Source organism: Podarcis liolepis (assembly GCF_965112155.1).
Source record: "Podarcis liolepis genome assembly, chromosome: 13".
Lineage (NCBI taxonomy): Eukaryota > Metazoa > Chordata > Lepidosauria > Squamata > Lacertidae > Podarcis > Podarcis liolepis.
Genome location: NC_139573.1, coordinates 5,157,194 through 5,183,180, shown reverse-complemented (window position 1 = coordinate 5,183,180; position 25,987 = coordinate 5,157,194). Strand labels below are relative to the sequence as shown.

Here is a 25,987-nt window from a genome sequence, read left to right as displayed (position 1 = left end):
ACCACCCTCCAGATGCTTCAGAAGAGTGAAGCAATATACCGTATTTTTTGCACCATAACACTCATTTTTTTCCTCCTAGAAAGTAAGGGGAAATGTCTGTGCGTGTTATGGAGGGAATGCCTACGGGTGGCGGGGGGGATCTGCTGCAGTCGTGAGCAGAGGATCCATGGTTCCCCTTCCTTCCCTCCTCCGTGGTTACAAAGCATGGATCCACATGGATCCTCAGGATTTTTGCATTGGGCTACTCCAAACTCACTGTCAGATCACATGTCTGTGGCCACAGTATGAACCACAAAAATCATATATCCACTATTTCATTTAGAATATTTTTTTCTTGTTTTCCTCCTCTAAAAACTATGTGCGTGTTATGGCCTGGTGCGTGTTATAGAGCGAAAAATACGGTAGTTCAGGTAAGACACAGTGTTCACGTATGGCAAAGGGATGTGGGGGCAGGAGTCAGTTTTAGCAGTTGTTAAATCCTGAAGCTGAGGCTCCAAGACTTTGGCCACCTCATGAGAAGAGAAGACTCCCTGGAAGAGACCCTGATGTTGGGAAAGATGGAGGGCACAAGGAGAAGGGGACGACAGAGGACGAGATGGTTGGACGGTGTTCTCGAAGCTACAAACATGAGTCTGACCAAACTGCGGGAGGCAGTGGAAGACAGGAAGGCCTGGCGTGCTCTGGTCCAGGGGGTCACGAAGAGTCGGACACGACTAAACAACTAAACAACAACAACAATAGTAGTCGCTGCTGCCACACACACCCCAAGCTGGCGCCCTCTAAAACTCCCAGCCATGGCTGAGCTCCAAGGAGAGCCACCCCATGTCCAGAAGAAAGGGAAGCAAGTGGCGGTAGTTGCCAGCTGGGAGTTGCAGTTTGGAAAGCTAGGAAGGCGCCAGCTTCAGAAAAGGCTGATGCCGAAGGACAAGCCTTGCTGAAGAATAACCAGGCATGGCTTGTGCAGAGGCAAGTCCTTGTTTAGTTGAGATAGGAGTGACAGTCCAAAACATCTGGGCAGTGGGGGTTTTTCAAAAACATTTTATTTTCTGTTTTTCCATGTGGGCAGTGTTGTGTTGGCAAAGGCTGCCCTCACCACTCTTCTCCTCAAGAATTTACATTTCCAGTGAGGGTCAAAGCCGGGAGTGCCAGGAGTGAGGACAGCTCTGCTTACGGTGCCAAAGAGGCTCTCACCTGCTGCTGCTGCTGCTGCTGCTGCTGCTGCTGCTGCTTCTGGGCTTTGGTGTCGGGCTGTGGGGAGGCTGGGCTGCCACTGGTGAAGAGGCGCAGGGCCTCGTTCCAGTGCGCCTTCATCATAGCCTGGAACTGGCTCATCGTCTCCGCTCGCTGCATCTCCAGCCGCCGAGACTTGGCCTGCAGTTCCCGAATCTCGTCTTGCTGCTTGGAGATCCTGGGTGGGGTTATGGGATGGATGGGAAAGACACCATGGTTCTAGGACAGCCTTCCACATCATGGGAAACGTTTCATAATATTCAACATGGCGATATATGGCAAATATATTGCAAATCACGATGTGTGTGCATGTGCTTCTCTCCTGAGTCGTGTTGCCCCACTGCACTGAACTATAAAATAACAGTTAAGGTAAAGGTAAAGGGACCCCTGACCATTAGGTCCAGTCGTGGCCGACTCTGGGGTTGCAGCGCTCATCTCGCTTTACTGGCCGAGGGAGCCAGCGTACAGCTTCCAGGTCATGTGGCCAGCATGACTAAGCCGCTTCTGGCGAACCAGAGCAGCGCACGGAAACACCGTTTACCTTCCCGCCGGAGCGGTACCTATTTATCTACTTGCACTTTGACGTGCTTTCGAACTGCTAGGTTGGCAGGAGCAGGGACTGAGCAACGGGAGCTCACCCCATCGCGGGGATTTGAACCGCCAACCTTCTGATTGTCAAGTCCTAGGCTCTGTGGTTTAACCCACAGCGCCACCCGAGTCCCTCCACTGTACATAGTTCCATCCTTATTTGAGACATTGTGATATATAGATATACCACAATGTTTAGCTGGTGATATATCGCAATGTTGGAAACCAGACACTGCCCAGCCCTCCTTCCCCTTCTCTCTGGCTCCACACACAGCTTCCCCAGCACCCCCAGAAAGACCTCCCCCTCGCCCCGCTTCCAGGTACCTGCACTCGTAGTCCTCCGCCAGGTGCCTCTGCCTCTCCTCCCTGTCCGCCAGGTCGGCTTTGAACTGGGCTAACTGGCTGGCCAGCTCTTTCTCGTGGTGGCCGCTCAGCTCCAGCAGCTGCTTCCTGCCAAGGGAAGGAAAGGGGTCAGACTCCGAAAACAAGAACTTCTGGTTTAAATCCAAGATGTTGACGGCTCCCCGAGCAGCAGCAGATCTTGAAAAAGGCAGGGATGGGCTCAAGACGGAGCCACCTTGAATCCACTCATCCTCACTCCGTTTCCCTAGCACAGTCATTAACTGAGGGCGGGGAAGCTTTGGAAAAGGCTTTATTATGAAAGTAAGGGGAAGCTCTTTCCCCCTCCCCACCTGTCTCAACAAGAGAACACGAGAAGAGCCCGGGCCCTAAGGAAGTCAGATTATCCTCCAACAGGGCCAGGGCCTTCTCAGTGATGGCTCCGACCTGGTGGAAGGCTCTGTCCCGTGAGACCAGGGCCCTGCAGGATTTAACTTCCATCCGCAGAGCCTGTAAGATAGAGCTATTCCGCCTGGCTTTCAACTTGAACTTAGCCTGATCTTTTATTCCCCTTCCTTCCCTCCCCCTCCCCTTTTTATGAAGATTACCCGCTCTGGGATCCCACAGCTAACTCTCCCCTGGTCTCACCGCTGGCCCAAATACGACTAACTTAGCCAGCTAGCCCTGGTGATCATCTAATGTTTATTGGATGCATTTCCCCCCTAAATTGATTTTTGAATTCTGAATTTATTGTTATTCACGTTTTATACTGTATTTTATGCTGTTTTTTGTTGCATCAATTAAGTGTTTTAAATCAGTTGTTAGCTGCCCTGAGCCTGGTTTTCTGAACTGGGAAGGGCGGGGTATAAATAAAAATTTATTATTATTATTATCAGATCAAGGCCCATCTGCTCCACATTCTGTTCTCACAAGTAGCCGTTGCCTGTGGGAAACCCGCAAGCGTACCTATCATGGCTAGTAGCCATTGGCAGCCCTCTCCTTCTCCTCCTTTAAGTTGTTTAATCCTCTTTTAAAACCATACAAGTCAATGGCCATCACTGTCTTTTATGGGAGCGAGTTCCAGAGTTCCAGCTATGCACTGCATGAAAAGGTACCGTATTTTTCGCCCTATAGGACGCAATTTTTCCCCTCCAAAAATGAAGGGGAAATGTGTGTGTGTCCTATGGGGCGAATGCAGGCTTTCGCTGAAGCCTGGAGAGCGAGAGGGGTCGGTGCGCACCGACCCCTCTCGCTCTCCAGGCTTCAGGAAGCTATCCGCAAGCCTTGGGAGCCCGCGGGAGTTCCCGCCAGGCTCCCACGGCTTGCGGAGAGCTGCCTCTATCCCGAAGCCCGGGGGTGCTGAGCAGTCGCGCCCCGGGCTTCAGGTAGCTCTCCGCAAGTCGTGGGAGGGCTCCCACGGCTTGCGGAGAGCAGCCTGTTCTGGGGGCTGGGGGGGAATAAATTTTATTTTCTTTATTTCCCCCCAAAAAAGAACTACTTGCGCCCTATGGGGCGAAAAATACAGTACTTTCTTTTATTTGTCCCAAATCTCCGTTTTGAATGTTATGAGAGGGGAGGGACTTCGCTTTATACCATGCATAATTTTATAAACCTCTATCATGTCTCCAGAGCCAGGAAGGAGGGCTGGCTATCTGCGCTGGCATCTAAGGACAGGGGTTCCCTCTGGCTGGAGGTGCGCTTGGCACAGAAGGGCCTAGAGCCCCGCCCCACCTGTGCTGCTCCCTCATGCTGCTCATCTGGCGCAAGCTCTCCTCGTGAACTTCAGCCATGCGCTCCGTCACCCGCTGCTCTAAGGCCACCTTCAGCTCCGACTCCAGCTTCACCTTCTGTGCCTCGTAACGTGCCTACATGCAAAAGGGGACGGGGTGGGGATGGAAGGGGAAATCACTTCTAGTGTTGCATTTAAGACTTGGCACGCTCCTAGTCTTCAAGGAGCTGGCAAAGGCCAGGTACAAAGACTTCAGCTGAAGGTGAAAGCCCTTGAATCAAAGAGGTGCATTCACCAACCTCAGCTCAATGGGACTGCTGTATCTGTAACATCATTATTAGGAGTAGTAGTAGCATTCTTTATTAGTCATGTTTTTGCCATGATGTTTTATCACGTTTTTGATATTCTGTTGGGAGCCACCCTGAGTGGCTGGGGAAACCCAGCCAGATGGGCAGGGTATAAATAATAATAATAATAATAATAATAATAATAATAATAATAATAATAATAATAATTAGCCATAGCAACTTGATAACTGGGCGAGTGGTGCATGACGTCCGTCATCAGAGCTCCAGCACTGGCAATCACGGAGCTGCAACAGCAGGGAGAAGCTGCAGCAATCAAAACTCATCCTTTCTCAGCACAATTCAAAGTGTTGGTGCTGACCTTTAAAGCCCTAAACGGCCTCGGTCCTGTATACCTGAAGGAGCGTCTCCACCCCCATCATTCAGCCCGGACCCTGAGCTCCAGCTCCAAGGGCCTTCTGGTGGTTCCCTCGCTGAGAGAAGTGAGGTTACAGGGAACCAGGCAGAGGGCCTTCTCGGTGGTGGCGCCCGCCCTGTGGAACGCCCTCCCACCAGATGTCACGGCAATAACCAACTATTTTACTTTTAAAAGACAACTGAAGGCGGTGCGGTTTAGGGAAGTTTTTAATGTCTGATGCTGTATTGTTTTTAATATTCAGTTGGAAGCCGCCCATATTCAGTTGGAAGCGGGGTATAAATACCGTATTTTTCGCCCCATAGGACGCACCGGCCCATAGGACACATCAAGTTTTTTTGGGGGGGAATAAAGGGAAAAAAAATTATTTCCCCCCCAGGTGCTTGTGGGGCCGGCAGCGGGGAGAAGCGCTGTGCCTCCCAGCTGTCCCCAGAGCTTGCAGGGCAGGCAGCGGGGAGAAGCGCTCTTCTCCCCGCCGCCCGCCTTCAGATCAGGTCTGGGGACAGCGGGAAGACGCGCTGCGCCTCCCCACTGTCCCCGGAGCTTGCGGGGCTGGCGGCGGGGTCTCCCCACCGCCAGCCTCCAAACCACTTCAGGAGACAGCGGGATGGCGGCGTTCTGCCTCCCTCTGTCCCCCGACCTTGTGGGGCTGGCGCTGGGGCTCTCCTGAAGCCTGGAGAGCGAGAGGGGTCGGTGCGCACTGACCCCTCTCGTTCTCCAGGCTTCAGTGAAAGCCTGCATTCGCCCCATAGGACGCACACACATTTCCCCTTCATTTTTGGAGGGGGAAAAGTGCATCCTATAGGGCGAAAAATACGGTAATAAATTATTATTATTATTATTATTATTATTATTATTATTATTATTATCCATACAATTCAATTATAAACATGGCCCACCTACTCCAGCATCCTGTTTTCACCAGATGCCTGTGGGAAACTGGCAAGCGGGATCTGAACACAAGCTTCTCTCTCCTTCCATGGCTTCCAGCAATTGCAATCAGAAGCATTACTGCCTCGCAATCTGAAGGCAGAGTATAGCCATCATGGCTAATGGCCATCAGTAGTCCTCTCCTCCATGAATTTATCTAAGCCTCGTCATCATCATCGCCTCCTGCGGGAGGGAGTTCTGTAGTTTAATAATAATAATAATAATAATAATAATAATAATAATAATACAGTGGTGCCTCGCAAGATGAAAAGAATCTGTTCTGTGATTCTCTTCGTCTAGCGGTTTTTTCGTCTTGCGAAGCAAGCCCATTGACGGATTAGCGGATTAGCGCCATTTAGCGGCTTATCTTCTGATCGGATCAGCTGATAAGCGGCTTAGCGGCTTAGAAAAAGGGGGGGAAAGGGAAAAAAACCAGCAGGAACTCACAAGACATTTTCGTCTTGCTAAGCAAGCCCATAGGAGATTCGTTTTGCGAAGCACCTCCAAAACGGAAAACTCTTTCGTCTAGCGAGTTTTCCGTCTTGCGAGGCATTCGTCTTGCGGGGCACCACTGTAATAATAATTTTTTTAATACCCCGCCCATCTGGCTGGGCTTCCCCAGCCACTCTGGGCAGCTTCCAACACAAAATTAAAATGCAGTAATGCACCAAACATTAAAAGCTTCCCTAAACAGGGCTGCCTTCAGATGTCTTCTAAAAGTCTGGTAGTTGTTTAACTACGCACTGCATGGAAGAGGACTTCCTTTTGCGCAAAATGTCTGAACTCTGATATTTGCTGCGGTCCCCCCACCCACCCCAAAAGCAGCACCCTCGCTTGGGAAGGCCGCTGCCCACCTTACCTTGACCAAACTCATCTCCATCTTCAGGTTGTCTCTCTCTCGGCGCATGGCCTCCAGCTCAGCCTCCAGCCGCTGAACTTCCGACTGCACCGAGGCCAGGACACGCTGGGCGTCGGACGCTTTCTGAGCTTCGCGCTGGGCCACTGCCTAGACAAGGGGTGAAGAGGAGAAGTAGGGTAGGCACTGAATAATAATAATAATAGTAATAATAATAATAATAATAATAATAATAATAATAATAATACAGTGGTGCCTCGCAAGACGAAAAGAATCCATTCTGTGATTCTCTTCGTCTAGCAGTTTTTTCGTCTTGCGAAGCAAGCCCATTGACGGATTAGCGGATTAGCACTATTAGCGGCTTTTAGCAGCCTATCTGCTGATCGGATCAGCTGATAAGCGGCTTAGCGGCTTAGAAAAAGGGGGGGAAGGAAAAAAAACCAGCAGGAACTCGCAAGGCATTGTCGTCTTGCGAAGCAAGCCCATAGGAGATTCGTTTTGCGAAGCACCTCCAAAACGGAAAACTCTTTCGTCTAGCGAGTTTTCCGTCTTGCGAGGCATTCGTCTTGCGGGGCACCACTGTAATAGAAGAAGAAGAAGAAGAAGAAGAAGAAGAAGAAGAAGAAGAGGAGTTTGGATTTGATATCCCGCTTTATCACTACCCGAAGGCATCTCAAAGCGGCTAACATTCTCCTTTCCCTTCCTCCCCCACAACAAACACTCTGTGAGGTCAGTGGGGCTGAGAGACTTCAGAGAAGTGTGACTGGCCCAAGGTCACCCAGCAGCTGCAGGTGGAGGAGCGGAGACGTGAACCCGGTTCACCAGATTACGAGTCCACTCCTCTTAACCACTATACCACACTCCCTCCCATCTGGCTGGGCTTCCCCAGCCACTCTGCGTGGCTTCCAACAAAACATTAAAATACAGTAATCCATCAAACATTAAAAGCTTCCCTAAACAGGGCTGCCTTCAGATGTCTTCTAAAAGTCTGGTAGTTGTTGTTCTCTTGGACATCTGTTGAAAGAAGCTGCTGAGACTCCAAACACCCCACCACCATCTCCTCACAAAGCCTGCCTCCCAATTGCATTCCAAGCATGCGGTGTTCTGTGCCCCCCGCACCTCCCCCCCCCCCGCATCCTCTCCCTGAGCAACAAATACCATTGAAAGCCCCGTCTGAACGGTCCCAGATTTTCAAGGGCAACTCTGAAGCAACCTGGGTTCTGCTTAAATGTGAGGGGAAGGATTCGTCCCCCTGGGGAAATCCCTTCTCATCGCTGCCCCTCCCTCCAAAAGCAAGGTTCTCAGGGTAACCTGCCCAATGGCTGCATGCAAAATAACAACATAAAATCTGCGCGGCAGCTGGATCAGTTCACTATTCGTCGCGAAGGGGGAGAGAGGCAAGACGGCTTCGCCTTCCAGCCTGTTCCCACTTGGGACTGGCCACCTGCGTATATATTGTGCAGAACTAGGAATTAGGAATTAACTCAAACAAAGCAGAGGCCGGGAGCCTCCCAGATCATCTGCCGAGGCTTTCCGCTCATCACACGGCATATTTAGACTATGACAGGTGGGAATAATCTGAATCCAGAATTACAAGGCTGACTACAGCAGCAAGGAAGTGGAGCAGAAAAGAGTGAAGGCTTTTATTTTATTCCTAGAAAAATGGTTTCTTATGCTACTTAAAAGGTAATGGGACCCCTGACCATTAGGTCCAGTTGTGGCCGACTCTGGGGTTGCGGCGCTCATCTCGCTTTATTGGCCGAGGAAGCCGGTGTACAGCTTCCGGGTCATGTGGCCAGCATGACTAAGCCGCTTCTGGCGAACCAGAGCAGCACATGGAAACGCCATTTACCTTCCCGCCGGAGTGGTACCTATTTATCTACTTGCACTCTGACGTGCTTTCGAACTGCTAGGTTGGCAGGAGCAGGAACCAAGCAACGGGAGCTCACCCCGTCACGAGGATTCGAACTGCCGACCTTCTGATCGGCAGGTCCTAGGCTCTGTGGTTTAACCCACAGCGCCACCCGCGTTCCTAAGATCATCTAAATTTGCGCCCTCTGTTGTTGTTTTCCCCCCTGGCAGGCCTCCTGTGGCTTTAGGGATGGCCCAAGCGGCAGAAATCGAACAACTGCCTTCTCTGGTGCAGTGTTTGGAAAAGCTTTACCCGATGAATCGCTGCCAGTGAAGTGGTAGAACAAAGAACACACAGAAGCCTCACTGGCCAAAACAAGGAAATCCTGAGTGGGAACAAACCTGTCTCTCCCCTTCCCACTCCTCCCCTAAGCTGCTGCCTCAGATCCCGGATCCATCTAGCGCAGCCACTGACAGGCAGCCACTCTCCCAGGTTGGAGGTAGGGGACATTCGCAACCCAACCTAGAAAGGAATGTAAGAAGTGCCTGTCTGCTGGATCAGGCCAATGGCCCACGCAGTCCACCATCCTGTTCTCACCGTGGCCAAGCCAGATGATTGTGGGATAAGCCACCAGGACTGCATCCTGGACCTTCTGCATGCAATGCAGACGGCTGGCTAGCTATTTATCTACCCAATTTGTATACAGTGGTACCTCGGGTTAAGTACTTAATTCATTCTGGAGGTCCATTCTTAACCTGAAACTGTTCTTAACCTGAAGCACCACTTTAGCTAATGGGGCCTCCTGCTGCTGCCACTCTGCCGGACCACGATTTCTGTTCTCATCCTGAAGCAAAGTTCTTAACCAGTGGGGCCAGTGGAATCTGTAACCTGAAGCGTATGTAACCCGAGGTACCACTGTACAGTGGTGCCTCGCAAGACGAAAAGAATCCGTTCCGTGATTCTCTTCGTCTAGTGGTTTCTTCGTCTTGTGAAGCAAGCCCATTGACAGATTAGCGGATTAGCGCTATTATCGGCTTTTAGCGGCTTATCTGCTGATCGGATCAGCTGATAAGCGGCTTAGCGGCTTAGAAAAAGGGGGGGAGGGGAAAAAACCAGCAGGAACTCGCAAGACATTGTCGTCTTGCGAAGCAAGCCCATAGGAGATTCGTTTTGCGAAGCACCTCCAAAATGGAAAACTCTTTCGTCTAGCGAGTTTTCCGTCTTGCGAGGCATTCGTCTTGCGGGGCACCACTGTACTGCCATTCATCTGAACATCACAGGGTGGTTCATGGCAACAAACCCCTCCAGGTTAAGAGACAGCATGCTGCCTCCGAAGACTAGTTGCAAGAGAACACAAGGGGGAGCAGGCTAGTATAACGACACCCTGCTTGTGGCATCTGATAGGCCACCAAGAGCAACACGACGCAGGGTTAGAGAAGACCACTGGCCTAGTCTAGCAGGTGCTGTTCACCTGACACTCTGTGGTGGCAAAACAATCAATTGGGGAGTAAACGCATTGCAAGGCCTGCCTTAGCTGTTAAAGGGCGCAACACAGGAGCAGCCACAACACAGGAGCGGTAAGTCACAGGAGTCAGATGAGGGATGTTTGCTGGAATCCCGCTTCTGAGCAGCAGAATATTTTTAAAGCTTTTCTCTGAATCACTCAGGACTAGAAACCTTAAAAATTAAAGATCACAGACAAGATGAAGGAAATAAGGGCAGCATTTGTAAAATACTTTTCAGAATTGCATAAGAAAGGGAAGGAAAAAATTTGTAAAATAGAGGAATATATCTTTGACTTACAAATTGCGAGACAAGGACAACTGTGACTTTAAGGAGGAATGGGAACTTTTTACAAATTATTTAAAAAGACAACAAAATGAATTGGACTCCTTGGCAGGTTTTGAATAAGCATACACAAATTTGTTGGTTGACAACATGATGGATAGATATGTAAGTCTATGTACAATTTTATAATATGCAGAGGAAATATGTGAAGAGAAATCAGGGAGAGGAGCTGAGGGAAGTCCTTGGTGGGGGAGGGAGGGAGGGAGGGGGCAAGGGGGGGGAAATAATGTATGTGATTATATGGTTTGATAATTTGTTATGTGGAAATTGATCAATTAAAAATATTTTTTTAAAAATTAAAGGGCTCCTTGAAACAGAAAAGTGAGCAAAAGCTGTGTGTGTGATTAAACCAGATCTGGAGCCATGGATATTGTTTCCTGGAGTTCTTTCCTAGTCCTGTTAACCAAGATTAGACGTGGACCCGCAGGTAACAGCTGGCCCACAGCCAAATCAGAATGAGACATCTCTACCCCACAACTCACAGACTGGGAAGGCTGCTGCCGCCGCGGCCTATGCTTTTCCTCCATAGGGTGGGGATTTCTTCCATAGGGTGGTAGTTCTTCCCAGCCTTGGGATTCCATGGCAAGCAAGGCCTCCCCTGCCTCTGTGCTCCGGGTAAGAGGCTATGGCTCGAAGGTGGAGCCAGAGTCAGCCCTGCCCACTAGGCAGAAAAGGCCACGCCTCTTTTGAAGGGGTTTCCTTACAGAAGGACTGTGGCCCTTCCTTGTGCTGGAATACTGCAGCTGAGCAGCCAGGTAAGAAACCCTATTGATAAAGTACTTATTTTTCTACAGCAGTCCCAGAAATTTAGCTGCTCTTCCCCGTATTGAGCCTGCCTGCTTGCCTGCCTGCTACAGCCTCAGTAAAAAAATGAAGGCAGGAGTCTGGAGTAGGACAGCCGGGGTGGGGCTGAGTCTTTCTGAAAGAGGGCCTAGAGAGGGTAGGAGAGATTTAAAAGGGGATAGGAATATATATGCTGCCTTGTCTGAGCTTATATTGTAAGCTCAGGAGCGGAGGAGCCATCCTATGCACACTGATGAGCATTGTTTAAATGATAAAAATAGTATTACCCGTGGAATTTGGTGAGAATTGCTTGCTAGCAAGTAAGCTCAGGATTGCAACCAGCTCTCTTTTAAAAAATTAAATTGTCCAAAATCGAACTACAGTGGTACCTTGGTCTACAAACTTAATCCGTTCCGGAAATCTGTTCTTAAACCAAAGCGTTCTTAAACCAAGGTGTGCTTTCCCGTACCAGCAGGGGACTCAATTTACAAACGGAACACCCTCAACAGGAAGCGGAACATGTTCTGCTTCCAAGGCAAAGTTCACAAACCAAAACACCTACTTCCAGGTTTGCAGCATTCGTAATCCAAGTTTAGGCTTATTCTCAAATTTAGGCTTAATCTCAAGTGTAGGCTTATTCTCAAATTAACCTACTAAGTTTCCAACTCCACTCACAGTTAATAGAACTGGCACAATGCTTTTACTTTAACATTTGCTAATGCTAACGCCGATGCCAGAATGTCTGTGTTATCAATTACTGTTTCCTGTGAACGGTCACAGGCTGACCTCTCTACATCCCATTTCCTTTGGCCATGCCATTTACAATGACTGGCGACAAGAACCATGTATATATTTAAGTGCAACTATGGGTAATAACTTCAGAGGGTGTCCATGGGTTCTAGTGTAAGAAACTGCCTGCGAGGCAAAGCTTTTGATCAGGGGTCAGCAAACTTTTTCAGCAGGGGGCCGGTCCACTGCCCTCAGTCATTGTGGTGGGCCAGACTATATTTTGGGGAAAAAATAATGAACGAATTCCTATGCCCCACAAATAACCCAGAGATGCATTTTAAATAAAAGGACACATTCTACTCATGTAAAAACACGCTGATTCCCAGACCATCTGTGGGCTGGATTTAGAAGCTGATTGGGCCAGATCCGGCCCCTGGGCCTTAGTTTGCCTACCCATGCTTTTGATTGTGCTCTTAAATGGGGGGAGAAACCGCCCCTGCAAGGGATTTGGAAGGCCTGGGAGGAGCCTCTCACTCTCTCACCTTCTCCTTGTCCACCTGCGAGCGGCTTTCCTCCTGCAGGACCTGCTGCTGCTGCTCCAGCTGCCTCTCGCGCTGGGCCCATGCCTTCTGCTGCTCCTCCAGCGTGGCCCGCAGGGTCTCCTGCTGCCGGCGCTCCAGGTTCCACTCCGCCTCCAGGCTGCGCACCTGCCGGCGCTCCTCCTCCAAGTCGCAAGAGAGCCTGGACCTCTCCTCCTCCTGAGCGGACGGAAGGGGCGCACTTGTCAGCTCTGATGTGAGAAAGGTCTCGGTGGGTCCAATTCCTGAGCCCAGAACGATGCCCCGAGAAGGGCATTAATGGGAGGCGCCAGGCAACTCCCTGTGGCGTTTGAGAGTCAGCAGCCTCTTGCCCCCCAGAAATGGGGCTCTTTTCAGCTCTCATGGTGATATGGCCAGATGATGGGGGGCAGAAAGAAGACAGGGCTTCTGTACCTTTAATAGCAGAGTGGAAGAAGAATTTCAGCAGGTGTGGATTGTTTTCCTCTTCTGCGCTCCTATTAAAGAGGCAGGGGCCACTGGAAAGGTGAAGGGCCATTGAGAGGCCATTCTATGCTTAATCAAAAGTAAGCTCCAATGGGGCGTACTCCCTGGATTAGAGGACTGCACCCCACAGGAGCGAGGGCTTGGGATGGTTCAGGGAAGGTGCTTCTTACCAGAGCCTCCTTCTCCTTGCAGAACTGATTCGCCGCTTGCTGCTCTTGGCTGAGGGCAGACAAGGCTTGTGTGAGGCGCTCTTCCACCTCCGAGATTTTCTATAGGAAAGAAGAGTTAGCCATTTCCCGAAGACAGAGAGGGCCCCCAGCTGCCTCCTTCCTAGACCATTGTGTTTTATGATTTTTCCTGATTTTGTAAGTGACCCAGAACTGGTCTGTGACCATAATAACCACCCCCAAAGATACCTTACCGGGCTTTTGGTCTGTGACCGTAATAATAAAATTCTATTCTGTCCTTCCTAGACCCAGGGTGATGGGTTGCTGGTTCCGTCCAGGCCTGCCTGGGACATTTCGCTGCCTGAAGCAAAAGGCAAGATGGTGCCCCCCCCCCTTAGCCCATCCCAGAGAGAGAGAGGAGAGCGAATCTCAATGGGGAGATTCAGCAGCCCCTGAGCCTATTATTATTATTACTATTATTCTGATTTATAGACCTTTTATCAAAAGACCCCAGGACGGTGTACAACATTAAGAACACATTTTACGGAGCACAATGATAAAGGCATAATAAAAAGCACCATGATAAAGTACAGTGGTACCTCGGGTTACATACGCTTCAGGTTACATACACTTCAGGTTACAGACTCCGCTAACCCAGAAATATTACCTCGGGTTAAGAACTTTGCTTCAGGATGAGAACAGAAATCGCGCCGCCGCAGCGCGGCAGCAGCGGGAGGCCCCATTAGCTAAAGTGGTCTTCAGGTTAAGAAGAGTTTCAGGTTAAGAACGGACCTCTGGAACGAATTAAGTATGTAACCAGAGGTACCACTGTAAGCATAATAACAGTCCCCCCCCCCATAGATTATTTAACGGCTAAAGGACTGAGTAAAAGAGGATGTTTTCGCCTGGTGCCTAAAGACATAATGATGTCGCCAGGTGAGCCTCTCGGGCGAGAGCATTCCACACTTGGGGAGCCACCACCAAAAAGGCCTGTTCTCGTGTTGCCACCCACCAAACCTCTCGGGGAGAGGGACACAGAGAAGAGCTTCGGGCGACAAGCACAGGGTCCTGTGTGGCATATATAGCTCTGACCACCAACACAGAAAAAAGGGGAGGTTGTGTACAAGAGCAACAGGGAGGGGACTGCCCCATTCTGCCTCATAGTTGATCCAGCGCAGCTACAAAATGCAAAGGTAAAGGTAAAGGGACCCCTAACCATTAGGTCCAGTTTTGGCCGACTCGCTTTATTGGCCGAGGGAGCCGGCGTACAGCTTCTGGGTCATGTGGCAAGCATGACTAAGCCGCTTCTGGCAAACCAGAGCAGCGCACGGAAACGCCGTTTACCTTCCCGCCAGAGAGATACCTATTTATCTACTTGCACTTTGATATGCTTTCGAACTGCTAGGTTGGCAGATGGGACTGAGCAACAGGAGCTCACCCAGTCGCAGGGATTCGAACCGCCGACCTTCTGATCGGCAAGTCCTAGGCTCTGTGGTTTAACCCACAGCACCACCAGAGTGCCTCTCTCCAAATTTCCTGGTGGCCCCATGCGCCTGCCTACCGATGGGCAAAGCTGGAACCCCACCCTCTTGCTGCCCTGCTGAGATCCGTGGCCCAAAACCCCACCTCCTTCTGCTTCCCCAGCGCCTGCTCAAGCCCTTCCTTCTCCGTCTGCAGCCTGCGTAGCGTCGCCGTTCGCTCAGCCTCGTGCCGGTTCCAGCCCTCCACCACTTTGGCCAGGGTCTGTGGAAAGGAGAATGAAAGGCTCAACTGGCTGTCTTCCCTGCCCCCCCCCCGCCCCAGCAGGGATCCAGGGGGTTCCCCAGCTGTAAAGAGATCCCTCGCTCTTTGGGCAGTGAGAGAGAACTGGTGTATTGTTGAAACTGTAGTCAATTTTCCGCTCTGTTCCCTGGAAGGCCATCTTTCTGGCCTGGACTCAACCACTGCTTGCTTGCTTGCAAAGGGCTTGTTCTGAACTGACCAACAAGCAGCTGGGGGCTCGATTCCATTCCAGGGGTAAATACTCAATATGAGGGTTGTTCTTGTTTCCTTTATATGCAGAGGTGACTAGAGCATTGAGACTCCAGCAAATGTACTTTTGGGACCCGTACAATGAACCTGAGAGCCCAAGCAAGGCAGGGGAGCTCTCTGGGAAACACCCGAGACCCTTGTTCAAGCCTTGGATGCAATTGGACAGTGCTTAGTTTGTTTTCGGTTGCGAGTTTGCTAATATTAATATTGTTTTGTGGATTATGAGAGCTGTAAGGCTTTGTGAATCTTATAATATGACCTTCGTTGTGGCTCTGCCATTTTGCTTATTTTTTAGCTGTTTCGTTAACAGCGTTTTATAGGAGGTCCTCATTTCGCTGGTGATTTGCAATTGCTTTACTGAGGATTCGCTAATTATTCTATAGGATCCATGTTGCAATTGTGATGCTACGTTATTGTTTGTAAGCTGGTTTGTGATACGTGCGCAAGTCGAAAGTGGCCTAGAAATAGAATGAATGAATGAATGAATGGGCTAAGTTGTTGACCTGGGCAGGTGCTGCAAGTTCTGCCTTTGAAACAGCCCCAGTCATCAGGCTTTACTGAAAAGAGCATTCAGGGGTGCAGTAGGGAGGTGCTACTGTCAGTGTGGGGAGCCTTTGGTCCTCCAGACGCTGCTGAACTACAGCTCCCATCACCCCCAACTATTGGGCCGTGCTTTGCTGGGACTGGTGGGCATTGTAGTTCAGCTGGGAGGGCCAAAGGTTCCTGCACCCCAGGGGTCAGAAGATTGTAAAGAACTGCCCTCCCTGCAGTTGCTAAGACCAGCAGCTGCTACATTTAAAAATGATGAAAGGAGCTCTGCCAGATGAGGCCCCTCTAGTCCACCATCCTCTTCTCACCGTGGTCCACAAGCAGGACCTGACCACACCAGCAGCAGCAGCGCTCTCCTCACCTGCACTCCCCAGTCCCTTGTATTCAGAGGCCTCCTGCCTCCATGCCCTGGGCTCCCCGTGGCTCCAGCAATGATGCTCCAACTCCAAGCCACCTGCCGCCGCTGCTGCTCCTGGGCCAGCCTGTCTCTGGGCATCTTGGCCACCCACCCACCCACCTGTCGTGTCGAAGGCTCACCTTATCCAGCTGCTCTATCATGCTGTCTTTCTTCTTGTCCGCCGAGACGGCGACGGCCAGCTGCTGCTGCAGCTCCAGGATGCGGTTCTGCAAGGCGTGGATGTGCCGCTCGCAGTGCTGGGTGGGAGGAAGAGGTCAAGAGTTCAGTGGTTGCGGAAGGGAAGGGTGAAGCATTTGGGCTAGGGGAGGTAGGAAAGGATTCTTGCGGAAGGGGCAACTCAAGTCCCGGCTCCTTTCCAAGAACCCCCACTGATATACCATTCTTCCAGGTTCTCCCCCCGTCTCTCCCCCCCCCCCCCAGTCCTGAGCAATGGAAACTTTGATATCAGTCAAACCCCTAACAGCTAAAATGAAAGATGAAGATTTCCGGGACCTGAGCCAGTCCTGGGGATTATTCAGGAGGCCATGCCTTACTTCTGCCCTGTTTATATCCTCTTATAAATACAGGTGTTCAGTCGCTGCTTCTCTCCTGTCCTACACGGAGCACCCTGCTCAGTGGAAGCGGAGTTCTCCTCTGCCTCCAAGAGCAGAATAAGTCCCCTCTGCGGCAGACAGAAGCAAGCCTTGCTCTGCCCGGTTTGCATGAGCAAACTGTTTGGAAGGAAACAGTCTCCCCCATCCCGCCCCAGACTTGGCTGTCTTGGGTTAGCCTAGGGCAGCAGGGAGGACTCTTTGGCCTGCGAATATGATGAGACCCACCAGGCCTCCCTATTTGGTCCAGCTGCTCCCACCAGATGTCAGGTGCGGGGCAGGTGAAGACCTGGCTTGGCCATGGGGGCGTTTCCAGGCACCACTGATCAGCTGATCTGTGGCACAGGGCTTTGCAAGAGGTGACAGTCAGCTGATTGACCAGAGCTTTGTAGGCTGTACCTTTGCCCATCATGCTGGGCCAAACGGGGGGGGGGGGGGATAGTGATCTGGCCAGTGGCCAGACATTGTTGTCCACATCTGGGTCCAGTGGCTGTTAATGGGCATGAGCATCAGGGATAAACTCCCAGAAATTCCCCCCCCCCAATACAGATAAGCATAATCAGTATTTAAAGCAATCATAATAATTCAGCAAAACAACAGATTTGCAGCTGAGCTACAAAACAAAACATTTTCCTTTTCTTTTTTTAGTGTTTATATTATTAACTTGTAAGATATGGATTTGTTTTGGTTTTTTTAGTTGTTGTTGCTTTTTTAGTTTTTCGAATGTTGGTTTTTGTGCGTTGTGTATTGTTATTTTTCGATATTTTTCATGTTGTTGTGTGGAAAATACTAATAAAATTTATTTGATTAAAAAAAAAGAGATTTGTAGCTGAGCTATCTATGACTTGGCAGCAGATCCATCTTCAGCAGTACTACAGCTATAGTACTCGTAGCAGATCAATCCCCTGTAAAAAAACACCAGAAAACCACAGGAGAATAAAAATGTGTTTAATTGGGCTTGGAAGAGAGCCAGCGACAGTATCACTTGCATCTCAGGGCGGACCTGCCCATCTGTTACGATATTAGTCAGTGGCCCTCAAGCCCCACTGAGGGGGCTTCTTGGGCTAGGGAGCCTTGAATCAGGAAGGCTTTCCCGAGGCAGACCTGTCCGGGCCCGATTCATATGACTTTTCAGTGTCACAATATACTCCCAGGCCTCGTTAAACTGGGACTGGAGTTGCTTTTAGCCAGCCAGACGTCCGTTGAGATGTTGCACCTGCTTCTACCAAAAGTGCCTTCCTGCAGTCCCACTGCAAGTTGCCACGTCCCAGCGAGTAGTCCGTTCTCCTCCCACCCAGACACACTTATCACAACGCTGTGTTACAGGCAGTGTTTGTAGCAGAGGGACTGGCATCCCTGCCTATCATGCTGCAGACCTGAGTCTGACTCCTAGGTTGGCCGGGCACTTCTTGGGGGAGGGGCATAGCTGAACGGTGGGGCACCTGTTTTGGATACACCGGGGACCACCCTGTGGCAAATGCGCCACCGAAATGTAGCCTGGCATGAATCAGCCCAGGGTGTCCAAGGAATGAGAGTTCCAAGTGTATTCAGTGAGGTGTGGGTGTATTGGGCTCAGGCATAGAGCAAAAAAGCCCTAATAGATGGGTGCCGCTCTTTGCTGCTCTGGGACCAAGAAGGAGGGAAAGCTCTCATTTCACGAGTGAGCAACGGATACTCTTTTAAAAAGTAAGCCCTGGTGTTCAGTGGCTGCTCAAAAGGACATACCGTATTTTTTGCTCTATAAGACTCACTTTTTCCCTCCTAAAAAGTAAGGGGGAACGTGTGTGTGTCTTATGGAGCGAATGCAGGCTGCGCAGCTATCCCAGAAGCCAGAACAGCAAGAGGGATCGCTACTTTCTCTGCGCAGCGATCCCTTATGGCTTCTGAGATTCAGAATATTTTTTTCCTTGTTTTCCTCCTCCAAAAACTAGGTGCGTCTTATAGAGCGAAAAATACGATAACTCCTTTGCATGGGCAACGCAATGGCGCAGAAGCCGCCTCACCCACACACTCCCACCTGCCTCCCAGAAAGGCCGAGATTTGAGTCCTCCAGAATATTCCTCCCAGGAAGTTCCAGGACTTTCTGGAACAGCTCTCAGAGCCCTGGAGCTTACTTTGGGTTCCCGGCAGCACCTGGGCCAGGCAGAGCAGGCTCCTGCGCTCTAATAGGCTTAGAGGGCTAAATTGAGCCTCGGGAGGGGGCCGGCTAGCCCTCCACCCACCCCAGCAAGCAGCTTAAAGCCGGGCAAGGCGCTCGGCAGCAACATCACCAAGGTCAGGCTTGTTCCACCGGCACGTGGGATGGGTCTGCGGCCCGCCAGCACCTCCTCCTGGTCAGGGCTGGCCTCCTCTGCCATCATCGCCACCACCCACTTGGCTCCCTTGTCCTCCGGAAGATGGTTAGGACAAGAGAGGAGAACGAGGTGGAGGCAGGATTCTGTTTGCAGGTTTGGAAGGAGGCTGAACACAAGCTGGAGGGCAGGGGGATAACAATGACAAGAGCGGGTACTTGAGAGCACGCCTTTAAAATGCACCGAAGAGGGGATTAAAAGCAAGGGTTGGGCACAAATGAGGTGCCTGTGCCTTTTGCGCACAGCCTAAGAGCTGCCCCTTGAGCAGGTCTCTGAATGTCGGAAGTTTAGGATGGACAAAAGGAGCACGCAGTTAAACTACAGAACTCCCTCCCAGAGGAGGCAGCGATGGCCAGCAACCTAGATGACTTTAAAAGAGGATTAGACAAATTCACTGCGGAGAGGGCTCGCGATGGCTGTGCTCTGCCTCCAGAATTTGAGGAAGCAAATACCAGTTGCTAGAAATCACAGGAAGGGAGGGTGGCCGTGCTCCAATCCTGCTTGCAGGTTTCCCACAGGGATCTGGTCGGCCACTGTGAGAACAGGATGTTGGGCTAGATGAGAGCTGGCCTGATCTGGCAGGTTTTTATTAGGTTATCTGCAAAGGATGCTTCGGCCCGTCCAGAAAGGCACTTCATATATTCACGACCATGAGTGCCGACTCCAGAGCAGCTGACACAAGCGAGGAATGATTTCACCCTTTGCAAGAGTCTGTGTTAGGCACTCTTGTATTCTGAAAACTAATTGCTGGGCCACTGGAAACTAGTGAGACCAGAACCCAACAGGGAAAGTAGACCACACCCAAAGGCTTTAGCCTGCCCACCCCAGCTTAAAGAGGGGGGAAAGAGTGGATATTCCCCACCTGTTGTGAAAAGAGCAGGTACCCATATCCATGCTAGTGAAGCTGGAGCTGTTATTTTCTAGATGAGTTATTATGGTGTCGCAAGTACAGGTTGTGTGAAGCTTAACAAATTCAAGTTCTGCCCCAGAACGGAGCCACATTCTGCATCCTAAATCATGGAAATCAAAGCAAAGTCTCATGGCCTCCTGCTGATTTTGCATAAAATTGTTTTTTTAAAAAAAACCACCACCAAATATCTTTTTACTTGGCAAGCTTTTTGGAGGTGAGAGAAGAAATGGGTGCCACAGAGAACTCTGAAGATCTCCAGAAGTTCAGCTCCACTTCCCTTTGGCTGAAGATCAGGGCTGACACGAACATACAAACTCAAGCGTCGCTTCCTTGCATATTCGGGAAACGCAGCCTTGATTTGACGGTGAAACCGGCTGACCCTTTTAAAGCAGAGGCTTTTCTGAAGGGTTTGGACACATATCAGGGATACGGCTGCCGCCCCCTTCCAGCATTGCGATTCACTGAGAGGACCTTATCCCTTTCCCCAGAGAAGTCAGGACTCCTGGTTTCTTTCGTGGAGAGGTTACAGTTCAGCAACAACCGCAGCTTGCAGCCCTGATCCCGTCTTCCTAACTGCCCATGGAACTCTGCCCATGTTGAAGGTGAATGTAGGGGGGCACGTGGCTGGAAGGTCAGAAAGCTCATTATGGGGCATGATACCGGCTAAGTCCGAGTAGCTTTACTTAAAGTCGCAGGTCACATGACACTTACTTCATACCGCCCCCCCTCCAGCCATACTGGTCCATCTTTCAAGCCTCTTTGGTTGCCTAATGCAAAGCAGTAATCCTGGCAATTAGGAGAGGCTCAGGTGAGAAGGGGGGGTGGGGTGTGAGGCCGATGGGCCAATGGACTAGGCTGTGGTTTTTTTTTACTAGACACTGGCCTGCATGGAGCATTTCCCCCCGGCAAAGAAATACACAAGCAGTTGGATCTCTTTGTTTAGGGCACTGGTTCTCAGAGGGTGTGGCAGGAGAGGATGGCAAGTGTGGCAGGAAGATTCAAGGACAATCAAAGAAACATTTCAGTGTAGTATAGTATCAAAAAAGTATTTTTTTTTCCGCAATTCTTTTCAAAATGAAAGCAAAAACATCCAGGTGATACTGAGGACATTCCTAATTGTGATCTTTTCATTTTCCAAAGCCTTTCTTATCAGTAAAAAATTCAGTGTGGCAATTTTTTATTTGTTCATCGCGTTTTTAATTTTATCGTGTTTTTAACATTCTGTTGGGAGCCGCCCAGAATGGCTGGGGAAACCCAGTCAGATGGGCAGGGTATAAATAATAACAATATTAAAGGTAAAGGTACCCCTGCCCGTACGGGCCAGTCGTGTCCGACTCTAGGGTTGTGCGCCCATCTCACTTAAGAGGCCGGGGGGCCAGCGCTGTCCGGAGACACTTCAGGGTCACGTGGCCAGCGTGACGAAGCTGCTCTGGCAAGCCAGCACCAGCGCAGCACACGGAAACGCCGTTTACCTTCCCGCTATAAAGTGGTACCTATTTATCTACTTGCACTTTGGGGTGCTTTCGAACTGCTAGGTGGGCAGGAGCTGGGACCGAAAGACGGGAGCTCACCCCGCTGCGGGAATTCGAACCGCCGACCATACGATCGGCAAGTCCTAGGCACTGAGGTTTTACCCACAGCGCCACCCGCGTCCCTTAATAACAATATTAATAATCGTTTAATTATTTAATTAATTACTACTACTAATAATAATAATAATTTTTTTATTTATATCCCGCCCTCCCCAGCCGAAGCCAGGCTCAGAGCGGCTAACAACAGTAAAAGTAACACACTTTACATAAAATCACAATCAATTAATTGAAATACATTCTAAAATCAATTCATTGCCTTGCTGTAATCTAGCTTTGACCTTTGATAATGCCTGTGACTTTTAAAAGCAATTTGGGGGGAAAAGAGGACAGAGCAGACCCAGTCCTAGAAGCCACCCGTTCCCTCATTCTGCCACAATCCTTTGTGAATCCTTAAGGCAGGCTCCACAGCTGTCTGGTGCCACTCACCTTCCGCCGGGCCTGCTCCTTGTCCAAAGAGTCCTTCAGCAGGTGGGAGTCGGCATATGGCGGGTGCTCACGGACTTGGCCCAAGCGCAGACTGGTGTAGCGGGGAAATAGCTGCTCGAAGCCAGCTAGGGAGCCAGGAGGAGAGACCTCCTGCAGGGGCCTGGCGCTAAGGGGACAAACGGAAAGGGGACATGAAGGCAACAGAGGCTCCTTCAAAACCAGCCACACTCGATCCCTCCACCCTTCTGACACTCTTACTCTTTAGCTTCCGGCATCTTCTATCCCCAAGATGCCAGGACAAGGACCCAGGAGTTCTAGAGCCTGCTCTCTCTCAACATTTCAGGGTTGGCTGAAGCACTTCCTGGTCTTTCACCCCAAGGGCTGTCGTCTGTCTACTGATCCTCCTTTTACAATATTGCTCCTACACTGGGGTCTCTGCATTTCTCTATCGTGGGTAACTTCTGGCCCACAGGCCTCATTAGCTGGACCTTAAGGACACGGGTGGCGCTGTGGGTTAAACCACAGAGCCTAGGACTTGCCAATCAGAAGGTCGGCGGTTCGAATCCCCGCAACGGGGTGAGCTCCCATTGCTCGGTCCCTGCTCCTGCCAACCTAGCAGTTCGAAAACACGTCAAAGTGCAAGTAGATCAATAGGTACCGCTCCGGCGGGAAGGTAAACGGCGTTTCCGTGCGCTGCTCTGGTTCACCAGAGGTGGCTTAGTCCTGCTGGCCACATGACCCAGAAGCTGTACGCCAGCTCCCTCGGCCAATAAAGCGAGATGAGCGCCGCAACCCCAGAGTTGTCTGCGACTGGACCTAATGGTCAGGGGTCCCTTTACCTTTTAGGACTTTGTTTGGCCAAGCCTTGCCCACCTGTTCCACGCCACAATGTGAGGTGCAGGTACAGGCAGGACTGAGCCAAAAAAAGGGGGGTTGCAGGCGCTGCAAATCAGGCGCACCTGCAATGCCCTGCATGGCCGCGCAGTGAAGCCGTGACAACCAGCTGGTTGTTGGTGCTTAAGTGCAAGAACAGCTGATATTCGGGACTGGCACAGAGCTGTGTGCGGTGCTTTAAAGCTGATCCACAGGGCTTCAAAGTGAGGTGCAAGCTCTATGCTAGGCCGGGGGTTGGGGAATCACATCACTGTGATGTCATGTGATTGATACGTTGGTGACCTGCAGAGGGTAGTGGAGTTAAGGGATCTGGCCCACCGCCAGATCCAGTTCTCCACCTCTGCTCTCTAGATCCGTGAATCCAAAGATAAGCTTTGTATGAGATCATCTACCCTAGCTTTGAATTCTGGTGCTGGAGGAGACTCTTGAGAGTCCCATGGACTGCAAGAAGATCAAACGTATCCATTCTGAAGGAAATCAGCCCTGAGTGCTCACTGGAAGGACAGATCCTGAAGCTGAGGCTCCAAGACTTTGGCCACCTCATGGGAAGAGAAGACTCCCTGGAAAAGACCCTGATGTTGGGAAAGATGGAGGGCACAAGGGGAAGGGGACGACGGAGGACGAGATGGTGGGACAGTGTTCTCAAAGCGACCAGCATGAGTTTGACTAAACTGCGGGAGGCAGTGGAAAACAGGAGTGCCTGGCGTGCTCTGGTCCAGGGGGTCACGAAGAGTCGGTCACGACTAAACAACAACACCCTAGCTAAAGGGAAGGCACCCCCATTCATCCTTCAAATGTGTGAGGAAGCAGAGAAGTAAATTCTGATCTGCATGCAACACTGAACCATGGTTTCTCATGACATGAAGGAGCCTCTGAATGCACCAAGCAAAACCAATCAGAAACTCATGCACATTACCAAGGCTCAGGACTGAACCAAGGTTTGTGCAGCATGCAAACTAAGCCACGGTTGTCAAAGGCCCCCCAATGATTTCAAAAAAACAGCATGTGGCGAGACATCAAGACTCCTCAACAGAATCTGAAATTCACCCAAGAGCTTAAACGGGGTTGTTTATCTGTCTCCTGAGATGAAGCTGCTTCTGGCTGGGAAGAGCTGTGTAGCAGGAACCCCTCAAGGCTACAATAGCAACTGACCCAGAGCAAATGCTCTTTTTTCGGTCGGTACGCATCAGTATAGCATACTGCTATCTCTTTTTCCCTGCCACCATCTCACTGCCGCCGCTTCTGCCCAAATGCCTCTGCTCTGGCATGACTTTTATGATCCTCAGGCACCTTCCTGGAATGTGCTTTGGCGCTCAAAGGGTTGCGCTAAAGCACCTCCGGGCGGCTGTGCCTTCCACAGCGTAGCAGCACCTATTTTTCTTTTTAGAAAAAAACACCAACCGCTGCCCAGAGCCCTAGGAAGTCTGTTCGTGTCCTGAGATGAACTTACTTGAGCAAGGCTGTCGTGCTGTCACTCTCAAAGGAGTCATCGTCTTTCCGCTCAAAGGTCCGCAGTGCCACAGCATCCCCTGCAGGCAGAAAGGGGGAAATTGTCGTCTGCAGGTCGGAAGCAGCTTTGGGGGTGAAGGGAGAACCGGCTCCGATTTTGGTGTAAGGCCACTTCCAGTGTTCCTGCTTGGGAGGCTGGCTAGATTCAGGGGTGAGATGAGAGATCAAGAGGTGGGTGGCAGTGGAAGCGTCCCACGCAGGGCAGTGAGTAAAAAGGACCAGGATTTAGGGGAGTCTCTCCAAAGGGACGCGGGTGGCGCTGTGGGTAAAACCTCAGCGTCTAGGACTTGCCGATCGCATGGTCGGCGGTTCGAATCCCCGCGGCGGGGTGCGCTCCCGTTGCTCAGTCCCAGCGCCTGTCAACCTAGCAGTTCAAAAGCACCCCCGGGTGCAAATAGATAAATAGGAACTGCTTACTAGCGGGAAGGTAAACGGCGTTTCCATGTGCGGCTCTGGCTCGCCAGAGTTAGCTTCGCCACGCTGGCCATGTGACCCGGAAGTGTCTGCGGACAGCGCTGGCTCCCGGCCTCTAGAGATGAGCGCACAACCCTAGAGTCTGTCAAGACTGGCCCGTACGGGCAGGGGTACCTTTACCTTTTACTCCAAAGGGAAGTCTGGTTGGACCATGTTCCCCACACAAAGCTTTTTTTAAATCCTATTTTTGGTACCCCCTTCATGGATCACTGCCTTGCCGTGGTGAAGGGGCTTGAACTATGGCAAGTTCTTAAAGAAATGGGGGTGCCTGGTCACCTCATCTGTCTCCTGAGAAATCTCTATGTGGGACAAGAAGCTACAGTTAGAACTGGATATGGAACAACTGATTGGTTCAAAATTGGGAAAGGAGTACGACAAGGCTGTACATTGTCTCCCTGCTTGTTTAACTTATATGCAGAATTCATCATGCGAAAGGCTGGGCTGGATGAATCCCTAGCCGGAATTAAGATTGCCGGAAGAAATATCAACAACCTCAGATATGCAGATGACACAACCTTGATGGCAGAAAGTGAGGAGGAATTAAAGAACCTTTTAATGAGGGTGAAAGAGGAGAGCGCAAAATATGGTTTGAAGCTCAACATCAAAAAAATGAAGATCATGGCCACTGGTCCCATCACCTCCTGGCAAACAGAAGGGGAAGAAATGGAGGCAGTGAGAGATTTTACTTTCTTGGGCTCCATGATCACTGCAGATGGTGACAGCAGCCACGAAATTAAAAGACGCCTGCTTCTTGGGAGAAAAGCAATGACAAACCTAGACAACATCTTAAAAAGCAGAGACATCACCTTGCCAACAAAGGTCCGTATAGTTAAAGCTATGGTTTTCCCAGTAGTGATGTATGGAAGTGAGAGCTGGACCATAAAGAAGGCCGATCGCCGAAGAATTGATGCCTTTGAATTATGATGCTGGAGGAGACTCTTGAGAGTCCCAAGGACTACAAGAAGATCAAACCTATCCATTCTGAAGGAAATCAGCCCTGAGTGCTCACTGGAAGGACAGATCCTGAAGCTGAGACTCCAATACTTTGGCCACCTCGTGAGAAGAGAAAACTCCCTGGAAAAGACCCTGATGTTGGAAAAGATGGAGGGCCCAAGGAGAAGGGGACAACAGAGGACGAGATGGTGGGACAGTGTTCTCGAAGCGACCAGCATGAGTTTGACCAAACTGCGGGAGGCAGTGGAAGACTGGCGTGCTCTGGTCCGGGGGTCACGAAGAGTCGGACACGACTAAACGACAACAAAATTTTTGGTACTCTCACCATGAGCAGCATCCCTGGACCCACGAAGCATGCCTTGCAGATGGCAGCGCACGTTCTCCATCTCAGAGATGTGGCGGGACTCGACGGCAGGACCCTGCAGGAGAGAATGAAAGAGGCCTGGGTGTTTCATCCTGCTTCTCCAGCCTCTCC

The 25,987-nt window shown here is 50.6% G+C and overlaps 1 protein-coding gene across 2 annotated transcripts in view; it reads right to left on the bottom strand.

The window, feature by feature from the left end:
* CNTROB (centrobin, centriole duplication and spindle assembly protein) overlaps positions 1-25,987 on the bottom strand; it is a 35,648-nt gene that overhangs the window by 8,147 nt on the left and 1,514 nt on the right. For both annotated transcript variants that reach the window (XM_083472541.1, XM_083472542.1), the window contains exons 3-13: positions 25,838-25,931; positions 24,026-24,104; positions 21,682-21,847; positions 15,932-16,048; positions 14,441-14,557; positions 12,818-12,916; positions 12,147-12,362; positions 6,396-6,542; positions 3,889-4,022; positions 2,143-2,268; positions 1,192-1,408 (exon numbers count right to left, since the gene is read on the bottom strand). In XM_083472541.1, the coding sequence (XP_083328667.1) occupies positions 1,192-1,408; positions 2,143-2,268; positions 3,889-4,022; positions 6,396-6,542; positions 12,147-12,362; positions 12,818-12,916; positions 14,441-14,557; positions 15,932-16,048; positions 21,682-21,847; positions 24,026-24,104; positions 25,838-25,931 (1,512 nt within the window). The remainder of the gene's footprint in view (positions 1-1,191; positions 1,409-2,142; positions 2,269-3,888; positions 4,023-6,395; positions 6,543-12,146; positions 12,363-12,817; positions 12,917-14,440; positions 14,558-15,931; positions 16,049-21,681; positions 21,848-24,025; positions 24,105-25,837; positions 25,932-25,987) is intronic.